The sequence below is a fragment of the Carettochelys insculpta genome, chromosome 6 (assembly GCF_033958435.1).
Source record: "Carettochelys insculpta isolate YL-2023 chromosome 6, ASM3395843v1, whole genome shotgun sequence".
In the NCBI taxonomy this organism is placed as follows: Eukaryota; Metazoa; Chordata; order Testudines; family Carettochelyidae; genus Carettochelys; species Carettochelys insculpta.
In genome coordinates this window covers 34,242,834-34,263,896 of record NC_134142.1, presented here as the reverse complement: position 1 = coordinate 34,263,896, position 21,063 = coordinate 34,242,834, and the positions used below count along the sequence as shown (strand labels likewise).

The 21,063-nt window shown below is 43.9% G+C and overlaps 1 protein-coding gene across 3 annotated transcripts in view; it reads right to left on the bottom strand.

Annotated features, from left to right (window-relative positions):
* Positions 1 to 21,063, bottom strand: part of EML5 (EMAP like 5) — a 270,650-nt gene that overhangs the window by 48,265 nt on the left and 201,322 nt on the right. For all 3 annotated transcript variants that reach the window (XM_074998770.1, XM_074998769.1, XM_074998768.1), the window contains 2 exons: positions 16,202 to 16,280; positions 10,145 to 10,274 (listed from right to left, as the gene is read on the bottom strand). In XM_074998770.1, the coding sequence (XP_074854871.1) occupies positions 10,145 to 10,274; positions 16,202 to 16,280 (209 nt within the window). The remainder of the gene's footprint in view (positions 1 to 10,144; positions 10,275 to 16,201; positions 16,281 to 21,063) is intronic.

Below are 21,063 nucleotides of genomic sequence, written 5' to 3'. Positions count from 1 at the left end.
GAAAAAAGGGTAACAGATTAAGACGACCAGTCATCTTAACTTCTGTATGCAGAAAGATAATAGACAAAATAATTAAGCAATCAATTTGCAAACATCTAGGAAACAATAAAGTGGTACGTAACAGTCAGCATGGATTTGTCAAGAACAAACCATGAACAAACCATGTCAAACCAACCTGATAGCTGCCTTTGATGGGGCAAGAAGTTTTGTGGATAGGGATGAAGTGGTAGACATGGTATACCTTGACTTTAGTAAAGTATACTAAAGCCTCACATGACCTTTTCATAACAAAGGGAAATGCAACCTTCATGAATCTACTATAAGATGGGTGCAAAACTGGTTGGAAAAAGAGGAGAGAGAGTAATTATCAGTAGTTCACAGACATGCTAGATGAGTAGGGAGCCCCTAGGGATCAAATCTGGGTCTAGTTTTGTTCAATATTTTCATCAGTGATTTAGATAGTGGCTCAGAGAGTACACTTGCAGAGTTTGCAGTTCTGCCAGAGAGCATCAGATGGTTCAAGAATAGCCTCATTAATAGGTAGTGCTATCTTTGAGGATGCTGTTGGTTATAGTACGGTCAAAAACGTATACTGTTTGTCTTGAATCTCTTGTTAAGTGATGTTTTGTGATTGGGCTACCCATTTAAATAGCTCCTGAAATTGCTTCAAATCATCACCTTCATAGAGAAGGTGAGATCTGGAATAGCGCCCCATCTTGCATTGATCTAGGTTCATGTGAGCAGCACTTGGAATTTGAGTGAGGTAATTCCCCATGGTCATTGGAACCCACTTGCTACATTAGTGAGGGTGGTAGAGCTGGTGAGGAATGCACTGAGATGGTGGGCAAGTGCCTGGAAGTATGCTGTCACTGAGGCGTAGAGTGCCTGGAATAGCAAGTGTAAGAGAAAATGTTGTCTGTATCCCTGCCATGTATCTGAGGGGCCCCACTGTGATAGGAAGTGTTGTGGAGGATAGAATCAAGGTTTGTTTGCCCACATGGGATATTGTGTGAAGGAATGGTATGATATGATTACCACTAAGCCTGTGATGGAGACGAGCAGCCTGACAAAAGCCAGCTTCTGTGCCCACTGACATAATCAGATCTTGGGGATAACGGCGTGGGCAAGTATGGGGCCCTCTGTGGCACAGTATTCGGCCTCTGTGTTTTAGAGCATGGTGAGCCAAAGTCAGGCTCTGCAGATTTCTGTAGGTGCCTTGTTTTGTGCTGAGCTTTCTTGTGGTGCTGTGTCTGTTGTTTTGTCACAGGGGGGAGCATGTCGGAACTGGTGGTGGAGGCATAAGTGGCTTCTCCAAAGCCAATGCCTCAGTTTTGCCATCTACTGTGGCCACTCTGGTCTCTGCCTCAGCTGTTCTATTTGAGGCAGACCTGCATTTCTCCTCCATGACAGACATAGATAGCATCGGGGTACAAGGGGCTCTGGGCAACGCATATGACAAGCATACCGGAGAAGCCTTTTCAGCTTGAGAGCCCTTGCAGGGTACTGACACTGTCCTGTCAGAGGGCTTTTGCGATGCTCACATCTCATCTGGTTTGTCCTTTGTTGGAGGAAGAGACTTTTCCCAGAGAGTAAGTTTGTGCCACATTTCATGGTCTTTCCTGGCCCTGGTCAGCATGGTGAGGCAATGAGGGCAGTTGCTGGTGGTGTGTGTTTCCCCCAAGCATTCAGAAGAACTACCTATTGAACACCCATGATGCTGGTATATGGAGGTGGAGTACTACTGAGTTAAGAAAACCAGTACTGAAATAAGTATCACAGAGGTAGCTGTGTTAGTCTGTATCTTCGAGAACAACAAGAAGTCGTGTGGCACCTTATAGACTAACAGATATTTTGGAGCATAAGCTTTCGTGGGCAAAGACCCTCTTCATCAGATGCATGAATAAGGAGAAGCTGCTCACAGTGGTGCAGTAATGATAGTCCTCTGAGATGTGTCCCTGTGTGTGCTCCACGAAGGTGTCAGTGTGTCCCAGTGCCGTAGATTGGAAGCTTTGCAGAGCAGTGGCTCCCCTGATGTGCCGCGTATGCACAGGAGCCAGCAGATGACATCACCGCACTAAGAGCGCACATGGCACAGCTCTCCTCTGTTCCTTTTCTACCTGAAGTTCCTATAGACTCCAAGTAGAGGGAAGGAAGAGAGGGTAGTGGAGCACCTGCAGGGACACATCTCAGAGAACTATCATTACTGCACCAGGATGAGTAACTTCTCCTTCTAGTTCTCCCTGCAGGTGCTCCACATAGGTGACTCCATAGCAGTGCACATTTGCTGGAGGTGGGCACAGGAGTCTAAGTTGAATGATGTCAAATGGCATCTGCTAATGCAGTGTCAGGTATTGGCCCTTTCTGCAGCGCATAATACTTTGCAAATGAATGGTGTGAGGACCGGGTGCCCGTTCTACAGATGTTTACCAGAGGAACGTTATAAGGAAGGCAGTTGTTGCAGCCATAGCTCCTGCTGAGTGGACTCTAACTGACTGTGGCAACTGCTTGCTTCCAAGTTGGCATGCAGCGGAAATGGAATCTGCAATCAACTTAGATAGTATGTTGAAACAGCTGTTCTGGCATGGGGCCCCTACCATGCTAGAAAGAGATGGTCAGATTTCCTATTTAGTTTGGTTTTATCGAGGTAAAAAGCAAGTGCACTTCTAACATCGAGTGTCTGCAACACAGCTTCTGCGGGAGTGGAGTGAAGCTTAGGAAAATAAGCAGGTAAGTATATAGGTTAGTTTACATAAAAATCAGATATAACTTTGGGGAGAAACCTTGGGAGTGTCTGTGGCAGCTGTTTGCCTCTGAGTTGGTACGCATTGCATATGTAGCCTTCAATCCACCTGGACAGGCAAGCCGTGTCTACACGTGCACGCTATTTCGAAGTAGCGGCACCAACTTCGAAATAGCGCCCGTCACGGCTACACGTGTTGGGCGTTATTTTGAAGTTGAAATCGACGTTAGGCAGCGAGATGTCGAAGTCGCTAACTCCATGAGGGGATGGGAATAGCGCCCTACTTCGACGTTCAACGTCGAAGTAGGGAACGTGTAGACGATCTGCGTCCCACAACATCGAAATAGCGGGGTCCTCCATGGCGGCCATCAGCTGGGGGGTTGAGAAACGCTCTCTCTCCAGCCCTCGCGAGGCTCTATGGTCACTGTGTGCAGCAGCCCGTGGGCCAGGGCTTCTGGCTGCTGCTGCTGCAGCTGGGGATCCATGCTGCATGCACAGGGTCTGCAACCAGTTGTTGGCTCTGTGTATCTTGCGATGTTTAGTGAAAGTGTGTCTGGGAGGGGCCCTTTAAGGGAGCAACTTGCTGTTGAGTCCACCCTGTGACCCTGTCTGCATCTGTGCCTGGCACCCTTATTTCGATGTGTGCTACTTTGGCGTGTAGACGTTCCCTCGCAGGGCCTATTTCGATGTGGTGCTGCGCAACGTCGATGTTGAACATCGACGTTGCCAGCCCTGGAGGACGTGTAGACGTTATACATCGAAATAGCCTATTTCAATGTCGCCACATCGAAATAGGCTACTTCGATGTAGGGTTCACGTGTAGACGTAGCCGCAGTGTGCCGAAACAGCTGTTCCTGCATGAGGCCATAAGAACATAAGAACATAAGAATGGCCATACTGGGTCAGACCAAAGGTCCATCCAGCCCAGCATCCCATCTGCCGACGGTGGCCAATGCCAGGTGCCCCAGAGAAGGAGAACAGAAGACAATGATCAAGTGATTTATCTCCTGCCATCCATCTCCTGCCCTTGTTCTGAAGGCTAGGGCACCATACTTTATCCCTGGCTAACAGCCATTTATGGACCTAACCTGCAAAAATTTATCAAGCTCTTTTTTAAACCCTAATAGAGTCCTGGCCTTCACAGCCTCCTTGGGCAAGGAGTTCCACAGGTTGACTGTGCGCTGTGTGAAGAAAAATTTCCTTTTATTAGTTTTGAACCTACTACCCATCAATTTCATTTGGTGTCCCCTAGTTCTTGTATTATGGGAAAAGGTAAATAATTTTTCTATATTCACTTTCTCCACACCATTCATGATTTTATATACCTCTATCATATCGCCCCTCAATCGCCTCTCTTACAAACTGAAAAGTCCCAGTCTCTCTAGCCTCTCCCCATATGGGACCCGTTTCAAGCCCCTAATCATCTTAGTCGCCCTTTTTTGAACCTTTTCTAATGCCAATATATCTTTTTTGAGGTGAGGAGACCACATCTGCACGCAGTACTCAAGATGTGGGCGTACCATTGTTTTATATAGGGGAAGTATGATATCTTTTGTCTTATTATCGATCCCTTTTTTAATAATTCCTAACATCCTATTTGCCTTACTAACTGCCGCTGCACACTGCGTGGATGTCTTCAGAGAACTATCCACTATAACTCCAAGATCCCTTTCCTGATCTGTCGTAGCTAAATTTGACCCCATCATGTAGTACGTGTAATTTGGGTTATTTTTTCCAACATGCATTACCTGACACTTACCCACATTAAATTTCATTTGCCATTTTGCTGCCCAATCACTCAGTTTGCTGAGATCTTTTTGTAGTTCTTCACAATCCCTTTTGGTTTTGACTGTCCTGAACAACTTGGTGTCATCTGCAAACTTTGCCACCTCACTGCTTACCTCATTTTCTAGATCATTGATGAACAAGTTGAACAGGATCGGTCCCAGGACTGACCCCTGGGGAACACCACTAGTTACCCTCCTCCATTGTGAAAATTTACCATTTATTCCCACCCTTTGTTTTCTGTCTTTTAACCAATTCCCGATCCATGAAAGAATCTTTCCTCCTATCCCATGACCGCCTAATTTACACAAAAGCCTTTGGTGTGGGACCGTGTCAAAGGCTTTCTGGAAATCTAGGTATATTATGTCCGCTGGGTGCCCCTTGTCCGCATGTTTATTAACCCCTTCAAAGAATTCTAATAGATTAGTTAGACACGACTTCCCTCTGCAAAAACCATGCTGACTTTTGCCCAACAATTCGTGCTCTTCTACGTGCCTTGCAATTTTATTCTTTACTAGTGTTTCTACTAATTTGCCTGGTACTGATGTTAAACTTATCGGTCTATAATTGCCAGGGTCTCCTCTAGAGCCTTTTTTAAATATTGGCGTTATATTGGCCGTCTTCCAGTCATTTGGTACCAAAGTGGATTTAAAGGATAGGTTACAAACCACTGTTAATAACTCCGCAATTTCACATTTGAGTTCTTTCAGAACCCTTGGGTGAATACCGTCTGGTCCTGGAGACTTGTTACTATTCAGCTTATCAATTAACTCCAAAACCTCCTCTAATGTCACTTCAATCTGAGTGAGTTCCTCAGATTTGTCACCTAAAAAGGCTGGCTCAGATTTAGGAACCTCTGTAACATCCTCAGCCATGAAGACTGAAGCAAAGAAATCATTTAATCGCTCCGCAATGGCACTGTCTTCCTTGATCGCTCCTTTTATATCTTTATCGTCCAAGGGCCCCACTGCTTTTTTAGCAGGCTTCCTGCTTCTAATGTATTTAAAAAACATTTTACTATCGTTTTTTGAATTTTTGGCTAGCTGTTCCTCAAAATCTTTTTTGGCTTTTCTTATTACATTACGACACTTAATTTGGGAGTGTTTATGTTCCTTTCTATTTTCCTCACTAGGATTTGACTTCCACTTTTTAAAAGCTGCCCTTTTCTCTCTCACTGCCTTTTTAACATGGCTGTTTAGCCATGGTGGTTCTTTGTTAGCTCTCTTACTGTGTTTTTTTATTTGGGGTATACATTTAAGTTGGGCCTCTAGTATGGTGTCTTTAAACAGTTTCCATGCAGCTTCCAGGGATTTTAGTTTAATTACTCTACCTTTTAGTTTCTGTTTAACTAGCTTCCTCATTTTAGTGTAATTCCCCTTTTTGAAATTAAATGCCAGAGTGTTTGACCGCTGCGGTGTTCTTCCCAACACAGGAATATTAAAAGTTATTATATTGTGGTCACTATTTCCAAGCGGTCCAGTAACAGTTACCTCTTGGACCAGATCCTGCGTTCCAGTCAAGACTAGATCGAGAATTGACTCTCCCCTTGTGGGTTCCTGTACTAGCTGCTCCAAGAAGCAGTCATTTAAGGCATCAAGAAATTTAATCTCTGAATCCCGTCCTGAGGTGACATGCACCCAATCAATATGGGGATAATTGAAATCTCCTATTATTACTGTGGTTTTTTTTTGATAGCCTCTCTAATCTCCCTTAACATTTCAGCATCACTATCACTGTCCTGGTTAGGTGGTCGGTAATATATTCCTAATGCCATATTCATATTAGAGGAATGAATTGTTATCCATAATGATTCTATGGAACATTTTGATTCCTTTAGGATTTTTGCTTCATTTGATTCTATATTATCCTTCACATATAGTACCACTCCGCCACCCGCACGACCTGTTCTGTCTTTCCGATATAATTTATATCCCGGTATGATAGTGTCCCACTGATTGTCCTCATTCCACCATGTTTCTGAGATGCCTATTATGTCAACTTCCTCCTTTGATATGAGGTACTCCAGTTCACCTATCTTATTAGACAGACTCCTAGCATTTGTGTAAAAGCACGTTAAAAAACTACCACTATTTATATGTCCGCCTTTCACAGATGCGTTGGATTTTTTTATATGAGATTGTTTCACATCTGATCTTGCCCATATATTATTTCCCACGTTCCCTATCTGACTAACTTCTAGGGAATCCCTATCTATGGAGCCTCGTGTAAGAGAAGTCTCCGTCCGATCCAGGTGCTCCCCCACACCAATCGGCTTTCCCCCACCTCTTAGTTTAAAAACTGCTCTATGACCTTTTTAATGTTTAATGCCAGCAGTCTGGATCCACCTTGATTTAGGTGGAGCCCATCATTCCTGTATAGGCTCCCCCTACCCCAAAAGTGTCCCCAGTTCCTAATAAATCTAAACCCCTCTTCCCTACACCATCGTCTCATCCACGCATTGAGACTCTGAAGTTCTGCCTGTCTATCTGGCCCTGCGCGTGGAATTGGAAGCATTTCAGAGAATGCCACCATAGATGTTCTGGATTTCAGTCTCTTTCCTAGTAACCTAAATCCTAGTAACCTAAACCCTGATCATGCCACAAAGCGTCTGTCCAATTTTCTGGTTGCTCTAGTTCTTGCAACATAGAATGGATCTTCCTGCCTTGCATCAAGGGCAAATAATAAAACTTTTGGGAGAAACTTTGGATGGGGTCTGGAGTACCACTTTGTCTCTGGTGACAATGGTTAAAGGAGGGTCCACCATGAGGGCTGCAATTTCTGGTGCCCTTCTTTGCTGATGTTACTGCCTTTGTGAGAGCCGACTTCATAGATAGGTACTGTAGTGGCGTAGTGGTTCAAAGGATGTTGCGACAAGGCTATCTAAGAAATTTTTACTTTTCTTTGCTATTTTTACTTTATTTGTTTACAAACTGCTGTTTGTGTGTTTTGCAGGGAGTCCCCTCTTATCAGGCAGCTGTCCTGATATGAGGAGACGCGTAATTTCTGCTTCTGCAGATGAACTGCCACTATTGCCAGTACATTGTAGAATATCCTTGGTGAAGTGAAGAGGCTGAAGGGAAGTACCATGTACTGGAAGTGTTGTCCACCCACCATAAATCTGAAGTATTGCCTGTATATGGGCGGGATGGCCATATGGAAATACCTATCCTGAAGGTCATCAGCCAGTTGTGATACTGCAGCTGTGAACCCTTTATCTTGCCATGTAGCAGGATAAGCACACATGATGACGGGGTCAAGTGTAGGGCTTTGCTGGACCTGCTATTTTGCCAGTGATGCAATGGTTTTAGGTTTGTGAGCCACATTAGTCTTAGGCTTGGCCAGCCATTTGGACACTGAAGCCAGTGCTTGCAACCTCTGGGGTACATCAGGTGATGGCAGACCCTGGCAAGCTCTTATCTGGAACCCTAAGGGGCACCAAACCAGGAGCAGAGTTGTGGGTTCAGCCTTTGTTGGGTTAGGTGGGATTCCCTATTAGCATCTATGTTCTTAGATTGTTTAGAGGTTGCAGAGCTCACAGCTGGCACAGCAGCAGCTGCGTTATCTAATGTCACCATATGTATGGTACAAGTGGGATGTGATTCTTATTTTGTTTCTATCTTACACAGGGACCTGAATGCCCAGCATGTAAAGGGTGGCGGAGAAGTTTTGCAGGTAGTGGAAGAAGTGTCTGTGGACTCCACAAAAGTTTTGGACCTTCCAAGGAGCGGGGGTGTCTTCCATTCTTGCCTGATCCACCTTTGGAAAGCCCTCATTAGTATTACCTGTAAATTGCTCTCTTTTATAATCTGGAATGGATTCAATAAAGGTAGGCATTTGTTCAAAAGTGTGTGTATATTTCACCAGCAACAATGTATAGTTTGATATACATAGGTGGAGCAAAGCAGAGGAGAAGGCCTTTCTCTCCACGCTATCAAGTTGCTTCCACCACTTATCAGCAGGAGCTGATTTAGTTGAAGTCTGTTTATCCCTCTGGTTGGCAGCAGCAACCATGAGGGAATTAGTAGGGGTTTATTTAAAGAGTAACTCCACACCCTGCTGGTGTTTGCCACATGAGGGCAATGCCAATTTTAGTGACAGCACAGGGTATGCTGGTGAGTTTATGCTGGGTAGCATACTATGATGTTAGTGGAGTCTCTAGCATATCAGCCACCCATTTGGCCTACATTCGCCCACTTGTTTGGGTCTTACGGCCAGGTCTTGTGTCTCTCGGGGTGCGGTAGGCAATAGAAACCCTAGCAAGCTCTTGTCCAGAGCTCCAAAGGGGAACGGAGCCAGCTTGGTATCATGGGATTATCCTCTCTTGGGTGAGGAGGATTCCCTGTTAGCATCTGCATACACTCTCTTAGGTGGTTTAGAGGATGTAGAGGTTGCAGCTGCAGTAGCAGCAGCTGCTTATCTGGAATTGCTGTATCAATAGTGTAAATGGGGTGCTGAGAAATACAGAAGCAGTTAAGTGTTAAGGCAAAATAACTGCTGTGCTGTGTAAACACTGAAAGAAATAGGGCTCATTCAAGAATACCCCATATGCTCAGAGACCCCACTCCCCCAGTCCCCTTCAGGCAAATAAAAGACTCTAGCTTAGTAAAGATAAAGAGAACAGTAAAGTATATGGAGCAGCAGCTGCAATAAGCCTGCCGTAAATGGGGAGAGGGCGGTAGGGACTGAGAGGTACCTTTTTAGGCAGTCTTCTCAAGTGAAAGAAAGAAAATGGAAAATGAAATTAAAAAAACTTGTGTGCAGCACTGCTTGGCGTTGGGGTAGCAGGCAGTGGTATAACACCCCCAGTGATCAGCCGTTGTAGGCTTGGGCTTTCTAGAATGCTTACGTGTGCTAGCTAAGGTAGCTACCCTATCTGAGGGCTTTTGCTGCACCCGCACATTGTTTGGCATGTCCCTAAATGAGAGGGACTTTTGCCAAAGTAGCACTTTTAACCACGCTTCACATTCCTTCTGTGCCCTTGCTGGCACACCCTAGCAATGGGGGCACTTAGAAATGCTGTGGGATTCACCCAAACACTTGAGGCATGAGGTGTGCCCATCAAACATGGGCATAGTGCCCCCTCAGGCATCACATTTCTTTGTGGATTCAGGAATTAAAAAGAAAAAATGAGCTGTTTTTAAGTGAAAATTCATAGTTTTTTTAGTCAGAAAAAAAGAGCTGCTCTGTGTCTATCCACAGCCAAGGATGGTAGAAAAGGAAGTGAGGAGAGCTGTGCCGTGCACTCTCTCCTCAGTCTGGTGACGTCACCTGCTGGGTCCTACGCATGCGAGGAACATGGGGAGGGGCACTCCTCTGCAAAGCTTCCAATCTACAACACAGGAACGCACCGACGCCTATGTCAAGCACTCGAAGGAGAACAGGACTATCAGACTTCCTTCCAAATAGTGTTCTTAAGGCATTTATTCAGATCTATTTTGACTACATAGCTCTAATAATACAGATCACTAACTCTTTGACTGCAGTTTTAGCAAGATTTTTCTTATGTAAATTTTTTTCTGCAATTTTTCCAGACCGCAGTAAGATTTAAGTATACTGTTTTTCACATGGGTGTTCGCTGTACACATGAGCAGAGAAGTTTTCCTTTGTAATTTTTCCTACCTGTTGCCACGTTATACAGAATCCCAACAGCTGCAGTATGATAAATTATATCAGCACCATCATTCAAATAGTGCACATTGTTCCTGCAGTCTTTGCCTCGGTACCCAAATACCAGCTCCAACACTAGATCCTAAGAAAACAGATTTAAGTCAGTTAAATAGTTTAAAATTACTTTACGAATAAAACTATTCTAGTGTTTTATTTTTAAATACATTTATTTATCTACAATCAACGGAAAATTTATTTTTAATGATGCCCCAAAATATTTGAGACTGATTTGCTACCTATCTGTTACACCAGTGTCTCATATCTGTCCTGTATTTCATGCTGTTATCTAGGGCCTTACCAAAATCATGGCCCTGAAAAACACATCAAGGACTCTGACATGTGGTCATTTGTGTGCTTTTATCCTATACTAAAAACTGTTCTTATGGGGGTAGACCAGTTGTTTCTCAAATTTGGGTTTCTGACCGAAAAGGTAGTGATGGGGGGAAATGTAAGGTTATTTTAGGGGATTGTGATATTGACTTCTGCAACACTTGCAGAGCTGGGTAGATGGAGACAGGTGGATTCTGACTGAGGGCCCAGCTCTGCAAACAGAAGCACAGAAGAGAGAGTGGCAACACCATACCAGTCAATACTTATTTCTGCATTGCTGCTGGTGGAGACTGTGCCTTCAAAGATGGGCTCCCAATCAGCAGCTGCCACTGTGCAGCTGCCCAGCTCGAAGGAGTGCTGCAGTCAGCAACAATGTATAAGTAAAGGTAGCTGTAGTATAATCCTCTCTACAACAAGCTTACAACCCTCACAACTCACTTTTGGGTCAGGACCCCTACACAACAGCAATACTGTAAAATTTCAAGCTGAAATAATGAAATTTACTATTTTTAAAAATCTTATTACTGTAAAATTGCCCAAAATGGCCTACGAATTTGATAGGGCTCCACCCTATAGTAAAAGAAACAAATTTTTCACAAAAAGTAGTATACACAGACTCATCTGGCAAAAAAAGAATACAGTTCTTGATATACAAGATGCTAGGACATGAGTGTGATTAGTATTCACCAATTTCATATTCCCATAGCCCATCTGATGCTCAGCTTGGAGAACAAGGGACTTGGAATACAGAAGCAGTGCCTAAAAATTCCTAAAGAATCATGGCAAAATTCTACATAATATGCCAAATATTTTCTTTAACATTAATTGAAATCTATACTGCTAATACAGTAAGAATATAATTTAATAATTATATTGTGACAGCATTCAGATGCCTAATGAGCAGAGCCTCACTATGCTTGTCAATGACACAGATGAAATCATGATCCCAAATTTAAAGTACTTACAATTTAAATGAACAATTCACATACGAAAAGGTGAAGGGATGGGGTTCTCATATGAAAGGCAGGGGCTGGCAGGGTGGGGAGGGGAAACAGAGAAAAAATACTAAGTGGGGTGCCAAATCCTGTAATTCCAGATATAACTGCAGAATTGTGGGGGTAATCTCACCTAATACTATAGGCATAATTAAGTGCCTGATTACTCACAAGCTTCAGCAGAGGTCAATTTTAAATAAAGTGTTAAAGGGGAAGACTGTAATAAAGAGTTCAGGTCAATTTACATCCAAATTCTGGGAGGGTATTTCATGCATAAAGTGCAAAGGTAAATTTATTGCATTCCTTTGAATAAACTTCAGACTTAGAGATAATTTGTTTATCTGTTTTAGAGACTTACTAGTTATACAACAGGTGGCCACATGGAAAGGGAGTGATTTGAGATGTTGTCCCCGTGGTGCACCAGCGCCGCTACACCCACTGGCCAGAGATTCGTTGGTAGCGGTGCCCTGTAGGCTGGCCATGCACACAGGGCACAGGCATTTACTGCACATGGGCAGCCAGCAGACTCCTCAGTTCTTCTCTGATCCAGAAGCCAAAGAAGGAATCCGAAGAAGAGGGGAGGAGGATAAGTGGGTGGTGGAGCACCCATGAGGACAACATCTTGAAGAACTCCAGTTACTGCACAGGGTGAATAACCTTCCCTCCTTCATTGAGGGTCCCCATGGGTGCTCCACTTTTAGGTGACTACAAAGCAGTGTCATTACTTGGGCTGTGTCCACCAACTGAAGGAGTCTCTCACTGTAGATCGAATTCTCAGTGTTTTGTTCAGCAGATGACCATGGGGCCTGAACACCAATTTGAACCAGGCCTGCACTAGTTTCAGCTGGAAGCACGCCTGGGGTACATGAGAGATCGCTGCTGCCATGTGGCTGAGGAGACATAGACATTACTTGGGCAGTTACATTGGGACTGACCTGCAGTGTGAGGATGAAGTTTTGGATTGATTGTAATCTGTGTTGATGCAATAAGGCTTTAACTGTCCAGCAGTCCAAGAGTGTCCCAATGAACTCGAGTGTGCAAGTTGGTGTTATGGTGCACTTTGGTAGGTTTATGCATAGGCCCAGTGCAGTGAACAGGGTTCTGGTCAAAGAACTCAGTTGGTTCTATGCTAAACAGTGAGCCCTTATTAGACAGTCATTTAAGCAGGGAAAGATGGTTACTCCCTTTGTTCTTAGATGCGTGGTGACCACTGCTAGAACCTTTGAGAAAACTCTTGGTGCTGTGGACAGACCAAAGGGTAGCACCCTCTATTGGGGGGGTTGTTTTGCTATCACTAATCTGAGGAATTGTCTGTGCGATGGGTGAATGGTGACATGAAGGTTCCGAAGGTTGACAGCAGACAGCCAGTCCCTTTACTGCAGTGCAGGAATGATCGTGGCTAACATTATCATCTTGAATCTTTGACAGAGTATATACCGGTTTAGGTTTCTGAGGTCAACTATGGGTCTCCAACCCGCTGTTTTCTCTGTGTGAGGAAGTAAGGGGAGTAGAAGACCCTTCCCCTGGGCTCAGGTGTACCTCTTCTCTGGCTCCCAGTTGTAGAATATGTTGTGCTTCTTGCAAGAGCACAGAGAGGGGTCCCTGAAAAGGGGCAGTGATGGTGATTGGGGCTGGAGTTTGGAGATGAACAGGATGACATAACTCATGTGAACAATCTCTAAGACCTATGAGATGGTGGTGATGGCTCGCCATGCAGGACAGAATGCTGCTAGCCTTGAGCTGTATATGGTGTGTGGCTTGGACTAGAGCCTGCATGCTGTGGGGGCTGTCCAACTCTCGACCAAATCTTCAAAATGACTGGTGGGTCTGAGCCTGCTGGGTCAGAGACTGACCTGTGGTTTCGCTCCTCCTCAGTTGTTTCTGATATCATCTGCTATGGTAGTATCTACTATTAAATGGTGATGGCTTATACCTGTAACTAAACTGTTTTGTTTCCTTTTTGCAGCAACCATTTGGATGTCCAGGGTGTGCAAGGTGAGCCTTGAGTCTGAGAAGAAGTGAAGTGGTGTGTTCATATTCTCAGAAAAATGTTGAGAAATTTCAAAAGGAAGGTCTTCCACAGTGGTTTAGACATCCCTGAGAAACCCAGACAATGGTAGCCAGGACACCCCCCTCAGGATCACTGCTGATGCTAGAGACCTAGTTGCTAGCAGTATGATATGTCTGCTGCATTCAATGCTTACTGTAAGGCTGTTCTTGACATGAGAGTCCTCTCCCACAAGGGCTTTTTTCATTGATCTCTCTTGTTATCTGGTATTGTTTCAATAAAAGCATGAAGTTGGTCAAAGACGTGGTCTGTGTAATTTGCAAGCAATGCCACATAATTGACAATGCGAAATTACAGGCTGTCAGGTGAGTAGGATTTTTTCCCCATGGCGTCCAGCTTCTTCCATTCTTTATCTCCCAGGGTGAATCTGGCATTCTCCTGCCTGCCCCTCTGATTTATGGATTCTACCATTAGTGAGTTAGAGGGTGTGTGCGAGAAGAGGAACTCAGCACCCTTTGAGGCCACACAGTACTTTCAATCTAGCCTCTGACAGGTAGAATGGAGGCTGGGTGTTCCACAGAAGTCTGACTGGGTCCAGGAGGGCTTCATTAATCAGTATTGCCACTCTGTTCTGTGTGGAAGAATGTAAGATATTAGTCAGCTTATGTTGTGTACCTGCAGAGTCAAGAGGGATAGCTCCAGCTTATCTGAAACCCTCCTGAAGAGGTCTTGAAATGACCTGGGGTCATCACACAATAGGAAGTGAATGGTGGAATGGTCGAGTCTGTGGAGGACGATGGGGGAAAGAACTGTGATGGGAGTGGAGAATTCGACTGATCATCTTCCCTTTTGTAATCACCATAGTCATCGGTCTCTGAAATCTCAGACCTGCCTAGTGACTATATACCAGGGGGCTGAGGTCTATTCAGCAGTAGAGGCTGAGGTAACGGCTGGGGAAGGGGCTGCTTGTAAAAAACTGCCCAGGGGTCCCAGTATGGCCCATTGGGTGGCATGGGTGGTGGTGGCATACACTGTTGTAGTTCTACTGGCTTGGATGAAGATTTCCTGCTCTTCTCTGAGGTAAAATATCCTCGTCTGAGTCAGAGAACCTTACTGACACAGATGCTGGGGTGGTTGAACAAGAAAAGCCTTGAGTTACGCAGGCAGCCTTTGCTGAACAGCAGGGTACCTGGTACCGAGGCGACTGAAAGCTCCCCAGTGGTAATGTACTGTTGTATAAATGGAGGAGAGGGCATTGGTATGTGGCCCCCTTTGCTGCCAGTGCTGGGAGTACAGTAAAGGCTGAAGCCGCTTTTACCACTTTTGTGCGCTTTCCCAGTGCCAGCTTGTCAGCATCTTTTTCAGCCAGCGTCATTTTTGGTGCCAAAGTGGTGGCTGAGTCAAAGAGCTTCACCAGTTTTCCATTCGATGAGGGGTGCACCCTCTCCTTATATTGCTGGCTAGCACAGCTTTTTGGCGATACACTTGTAGATGCCCACTTCAAAGTAGGGAGGACGGCAGTGCAGTGCTTTGACCGTTGGAGAAATAGACCCTGAGGAAGTATGCGACCTCTTGCTAGTTCCAGGGGATTTCCCCTTATCTCTAGGGCTTGTAACCATCAAAACCCTATCAATGGCTTCAACCCTCTGAGGGCTATGCTGAGAGGGGAGTTGTGAGAGTCTGTCAGTTTCAGAGACTGCTCCATCCACCAGATGCAGAGCTGTTCTCTTCTAGACCTTTTGATTAGTCTTATACAGTGTGGGTAGTCATTTATATTATGTTGCTGACCTAAACACCGTATACATAGAGAGTTGCCATCTGAGATGGAAATGGACAGACAACAGGACAAACACTGTTGAAACCCCAGAGAGCCAGGTCTGAGCGAAACTGACAAGGCAGGGCTCCACTGTGAAGCGGAGCCACTGAAAGCAGCTAGAGCTGCTTGAGAAAGACTGCGTCAGCAGCTTTTCCCTATTGTATTATTTTCCTTGTTTACTATTTAGGTATTTACTAAAGGTAAATTCATAGGGTTTTTTTTTTCTTTTTTCAGTTGACTGAAGGTGAGGGAACTGCTCTGCAACTGAAGCCAGTGGCAGTCAGAGAAGAAGTGAAGAGCCAGCTATCTGCGCATAAGCAGCAAACGCTATAGGTGTCTCACGTCTGTGCCCTGTGCGTGTGGCCAGCCGGGTGCAGGGGGTGGGCAGGAGGGCACTGCTACCAACAAACCTACAGACAGTGGGCACAGTAGCACTGGCACACCTAAAGATGGTCCACCCACAGGGACCCTTGGAGAAGAAAATCAGAGTTCTGGTCAAGTGCTATGTTACATTGACACCCTATCCTCACCCAAAAGGGACTCCATACCACCTACGCTGAAACTGGTGTTTCTGTAACTGACAGACTCTGAAGAAAGCTGTGACTCAGACAGGTTTGTGGGGTAGGGTGATATTGGATCTTCTGCGGATCAAAAAATAAAAGATCTTCAAGGATCCTTTGCCCACAAAAAGAAATTTGCTGCTTTGTACATAAAATTAAATAGTTCTCTCTTTATACTATCTTTTCCATATACAACCATTCACTTTATTAAAAAGCAATTTTTTTGGACAAAACACTGAAAAAAATTTAGAGTAAGAGAATGTTTAAATAGAAAAAAAAGATCTCTGTGATTTTCCTTACCTCAATTGGTCTCTTTTTTTTGCCAACGTTATTTGTCTGAAGTTTTTCAGGCTGTGGCAATGCCCTACTAACTGGTGGTCTGAAATAGAGAACTGTGAATAAGAAAAGGCTGTCCGTCACCCATTTTGTACTAGAAAGAACATAATCTAATTTGTTATCTGGTTATGGAAAATTGTTAAATCAGCATATTGCTTAACTTGTCATAAAGCAAAAAGACCACTATGAAAAGAATAGCTTTCTTTGATAGCAGAAGAGTCATAACTTATTATTCAACTTGGTTAGTTTTTGACAAATCTAAAACTATATATTAGGTCAGTTCAAAGTGTTATTTTCCAAAAACAAGCCAAACATTCTTAACTTCTGACAGTATATTCTTTCTCCATGATACTTTCTTTTCAATGCAAAAATTATATTTGGATGACCCACAAAAGATTAGAGCCCTGCCTGAACTAAGTTCATTTAAGGTTATCCCACACATTTCTACAACTTTAAACAGACTGCAGTTATCTCCCTCCATCTTGTCCTACATTCCTTCAACAGACACTCGATACCTCCATCTCTTCCATCAACTGTGAAAGTCTCTGCTGAGCCCTGGGCACCTCTACCACAGTTCATGTCTGTTCATAATTGAATAAATAGAGGTTAGAGATAGAAAAGATCTATTGACACACAATCCATCTCCTTGGAAGTGCATGTTTGCTGTTGTAACCTTACAGTATATGTTGTACAGTTCTGGTTCGTCTAGTTTTAAGCTGTCTCAAGCAATGAGCTTCCATCATTTTACTAAGAAAATCATATGATGATTTGATCAAAATTTGCATACTATTTAAAATTTTTAAAAATGTGTGTTATATATAACACATAGGCTATGTCTACACTAGCCAAAAACTTCGAAATGGCCATGTGAATGGCCATTTCGAAATTTACTAATGAAGCGCTGAAATACATATTCAGTGCCTCATTAGCATGCGGGTGGCTGTGGCACTTCGAAATTGACGCAGCTCGCCACTGCGCAGCTCGTCCAGACAGGACTCCTTTTCGAAAGGACCCCGGCTACTTCAAAGTCACCTTATTCCCATCTGCTCATGGGAATAAGGGGACTTGGAAGTAGGCGGGGTACTTTCGAAAAGGAGCCCTGTCTGGATGAGCCGCATGGCGGCGAGCCGCGTCAATTTCGAAGTGCTGTGGCCTCCCGCATGTTAATGAGGTGCTGAATATGTATTTCAGCGCTTCATTAGTAAACTTCATTAGTAAACTTCATTAGTGTAGGCACAGCCATAGATAGATAGATAGATAGATAGATAGACAGATAGATAGACAGACAACATTTCGAAGTGCCGTGGCCTCCCGCATGTTAATGAGGTGCTGAATATGTATTTCAGCGCTTCATTAGTAAACTTCATTAGTAAACTTCATTAGTGTAGGCACAGCCATAGATAGATAGATAGATAGATAGATAGACAGACAGACAACATACATGGCTTCAGTCACAAAGGACAACTATACTTATATTTAAAAACTCAAAATATATTTTATTGACCCAATTTACGTAAGTGTTGCTAGCAAATTTGAAAGAGCAGTAAGGGCTGATTCTAGATAATATGTTCAGTTAACAAAAACTATCAGAAAAAGTAGTATTCATTCAAAACTGGGGATTTAAGAAGTCTTTCAAAGTTTAAATTATTTAACTCAGCTGACTTCGTAAAAGAATTATCTACTGTTTTTTGTTTTTGAAAAGATAAGCTACAATAAAGCATAACTCATGAAAACTTGCCTCCAGAACATGAATAGCAGTAAACTTGTAACTTAAGATTGCTACCTGCAGAATAGTCATTTAGGATACAGATCACAAAAGGTAGCCATTGGCTGGGGTGTGGCACATACTATTTCTGTTATTCAAGTGAAATATAGAAAAAGATTAAAGAATTCAAATATGTATCTTCAACTGTGCTGAGCAGGTTAATGGCTGGAAAGCTATTAAATTTTTACTCTCAGAAGCTCAAAATTACAGTATTTCCCCCCACCCCCTAAAAACACCAGCTAGATTAGAATCTCATGATACTGTGACTTAGCGGTGGGGACAAAGGAGAGCGAGGCATAGGAAGAGAGGAACAGCTGCTGAACACACTCCTTTGGACTTAGCATGTCTCCAGTGTCCTCTGCTCCCTCTGTGGCTATAACATGCAGAAGGAGCCTCCCAACTTCTGAGTGCAGAGACAAAGAGAGAGGGAGAAAGGAAGGCTGTGCCAGTCTCTATGCTCAACCACACCTTAAACCATGAGTAGGCAACCTGCGGCTCTGGAGCTGTGCCCCCTCAGTCACTCAAGAACTCCAGTGACAGAATGGGGCTGTGGAGGGGGAAAGAGGGGTCTCTGCAAACAGCTCCTGTAAAGCACCATTCTGGCATCTCCCATTGGTTAAGGATGGGGAATTGTGGGTAACAGTACCTCAGATGATGCCAGCAGAGAGAGGCAGTTCACAAAACCATGTTTCTCCCCCACATCCACAAGACAAAGGGGCATCCTGGCCTCTGTTGGGAGAATCATGGGGCCAGAGCAGGTAGAGAGCCTGCCTTAGCCTTGCTGTGTTGCCAGCTGGGATATGCCTACAGCAAGTGCCATTCAGTGGGAGGCTGCACTCCAATGTCCCCCCCAGAGCCAGAACCCCATGCCCCATTCTGCACCTTCACCCCAACATGCTGCTTTAAGCCCTCTCCCAGAGCCTGCACCCCTGGCATAGCCCCCACTCCCAGAGCCTCCTATCTTTATGTACGTGTACAAGTAGCTTCATGTGTGATGCATCTCTCAAAATACTTTGGTCAAAGACAAAAACAAAAATATAGCTTTTCTTCTTTGAAAGGTTACAGACCCTCTCCATAGACTTAGCAAAATCAACAGTTCCTTCCTTTTCTATAAATTTTCAATGCTTTGGCTAGCTCCCTAGTTTCAGCTATTACTTGTATAATTAAAGTTCCCAAATCTATCTATTGCTAGCCTCCACCCCTCGGACCAGACTTGCCTCCAACTATCCTCAAACACCTTCTCTTGTTCTTATACTTAATATATTCAAACTAAACTTCCTGACTTTTCTAACCCCTTTTCATATCCTTCCCTCTTTAGTGGTGATGATACTTATAACTCAACTCATTTCCTAGATGTGGAAGATTGCTGTCAAGTTTGACTTTTCTCTCTCCTTTCCTCCCATATTTGAATTTCTCTTTAATTCATGTTTCTTCTTCTTCCCTAGTATTAATTTAAAATTTATATTGTTTTGTTTTACTGTTTTGTACAGGAAACATATTGATAGAGCCAAGTGAGTACCCAGAAGTCATCTTCTTCAAGACAGGCTCAAAAAGGAAATAACAGAACATCACTGGTCATCCATCACCTACAGCCTCCAGTTTAAACCCCTCAAGCATATCATTGACAATCTACAACCTGTCCTGGAAAATGGTCCTTCACTCTCACAGGCCTTGGGAGAGGGGTCAATCCTTGCCTACAGACAGACCAATCTGAACCAAATACTCACCAGCAGCCACACATTACACTACAGAAACACTAATCCAGAACCCTATCCTTGCAACAAATCCCATTACCAACTCTGTCCACATACCTATACAAGCAACACCGTCATGGGACCTAACCACAAAGGCCACAACATCAGGAGCTCACACCCCGGCACATCCACTGAGGTGATATATGCCATCAAGTGCCAGCCATGCACCTTTAGCATGTACATTGGACAAAGACACTACACCAAAGGATAAAATGGACACAAATCAAACATCTGGAATGAGAACACATATAAACCTGTAGGGGAACATTTTAACCTCCCAGGCTATTTAATAATGGGTTTAAAAGTAGCCATTCTTCTACAAAATAATTTTATCACTCAATTACAGAAGAAGACATCTGAATTGGAATCTGTAGTTTGGTGGATTTACTGCCATTGTGTCCTCATGGATCTTTGGCGCTGTTGATGAATACCAGAAGGCTGCTTGCATACATGTTCAATGATATGTGCCCAATGATTGCAGCAGACCAGATAAGGATGAAAAGTGTCTGCCCAGGGTTTATTGCCAAGCAAGGTACAAACAACATTTAGGAAATATGGTATACTGTACTGATACAATGTATATATGCACCTGCTGCAATGGACTGACAAAGCCACTGGGAATTCCACTGCCCCCCAGGTCAGACAAAAACAGTCCCCGCAAGACATCACATTATATACAGGTACAAATAAAGCACACTTTACTGCTGACTTTGTCAGGTTGCCACTGATCTTGTCAAGTTGACATCCATCTCCCTGTACCTCAATCATCTCTCATCCACCATGCTGTCATTTTAGACCCTTTCCTGAACCTAGGTCTGTACCTGTAAGGAGTAGGTACCAAGGTATTTTATAATGAGCTGGTAAGACCCTGTGATTTCAACTTGTACCAATGATTATTCTGCACCTGGGCCAATTTCCAGTTAGTGTTTTGTACTCTCAGCCCTGTCTGTGCCAAGTTCTGTTACCAGAGGCCTGCCTCTTACTCACAGCTTAGCTTTGCTTTTAACCATGTTTTGTCCATTGTTAGTTAGGCCTCAGGCCTCAAATCAGGCCTGTGCTGTTTGGGCTTAGGCCCTCCATCTTACTACAGAATTCATTTGTAAATTTTTCACCACTAACGTAGGCTTGAATGAAGATCTTAACTGGCTATCACATTACAAGGGCAATTTCCCCACTGTTGATAGTCTCACTGCTGCATCACATGCTATGAATGAGACATGCCCAGCTTAATTTGCTTCATTAATTGCTCCTGTTAGTGACAGGTAACGTCCTTCTCCACACACACCTCCCACACCACCTTTTTTTGG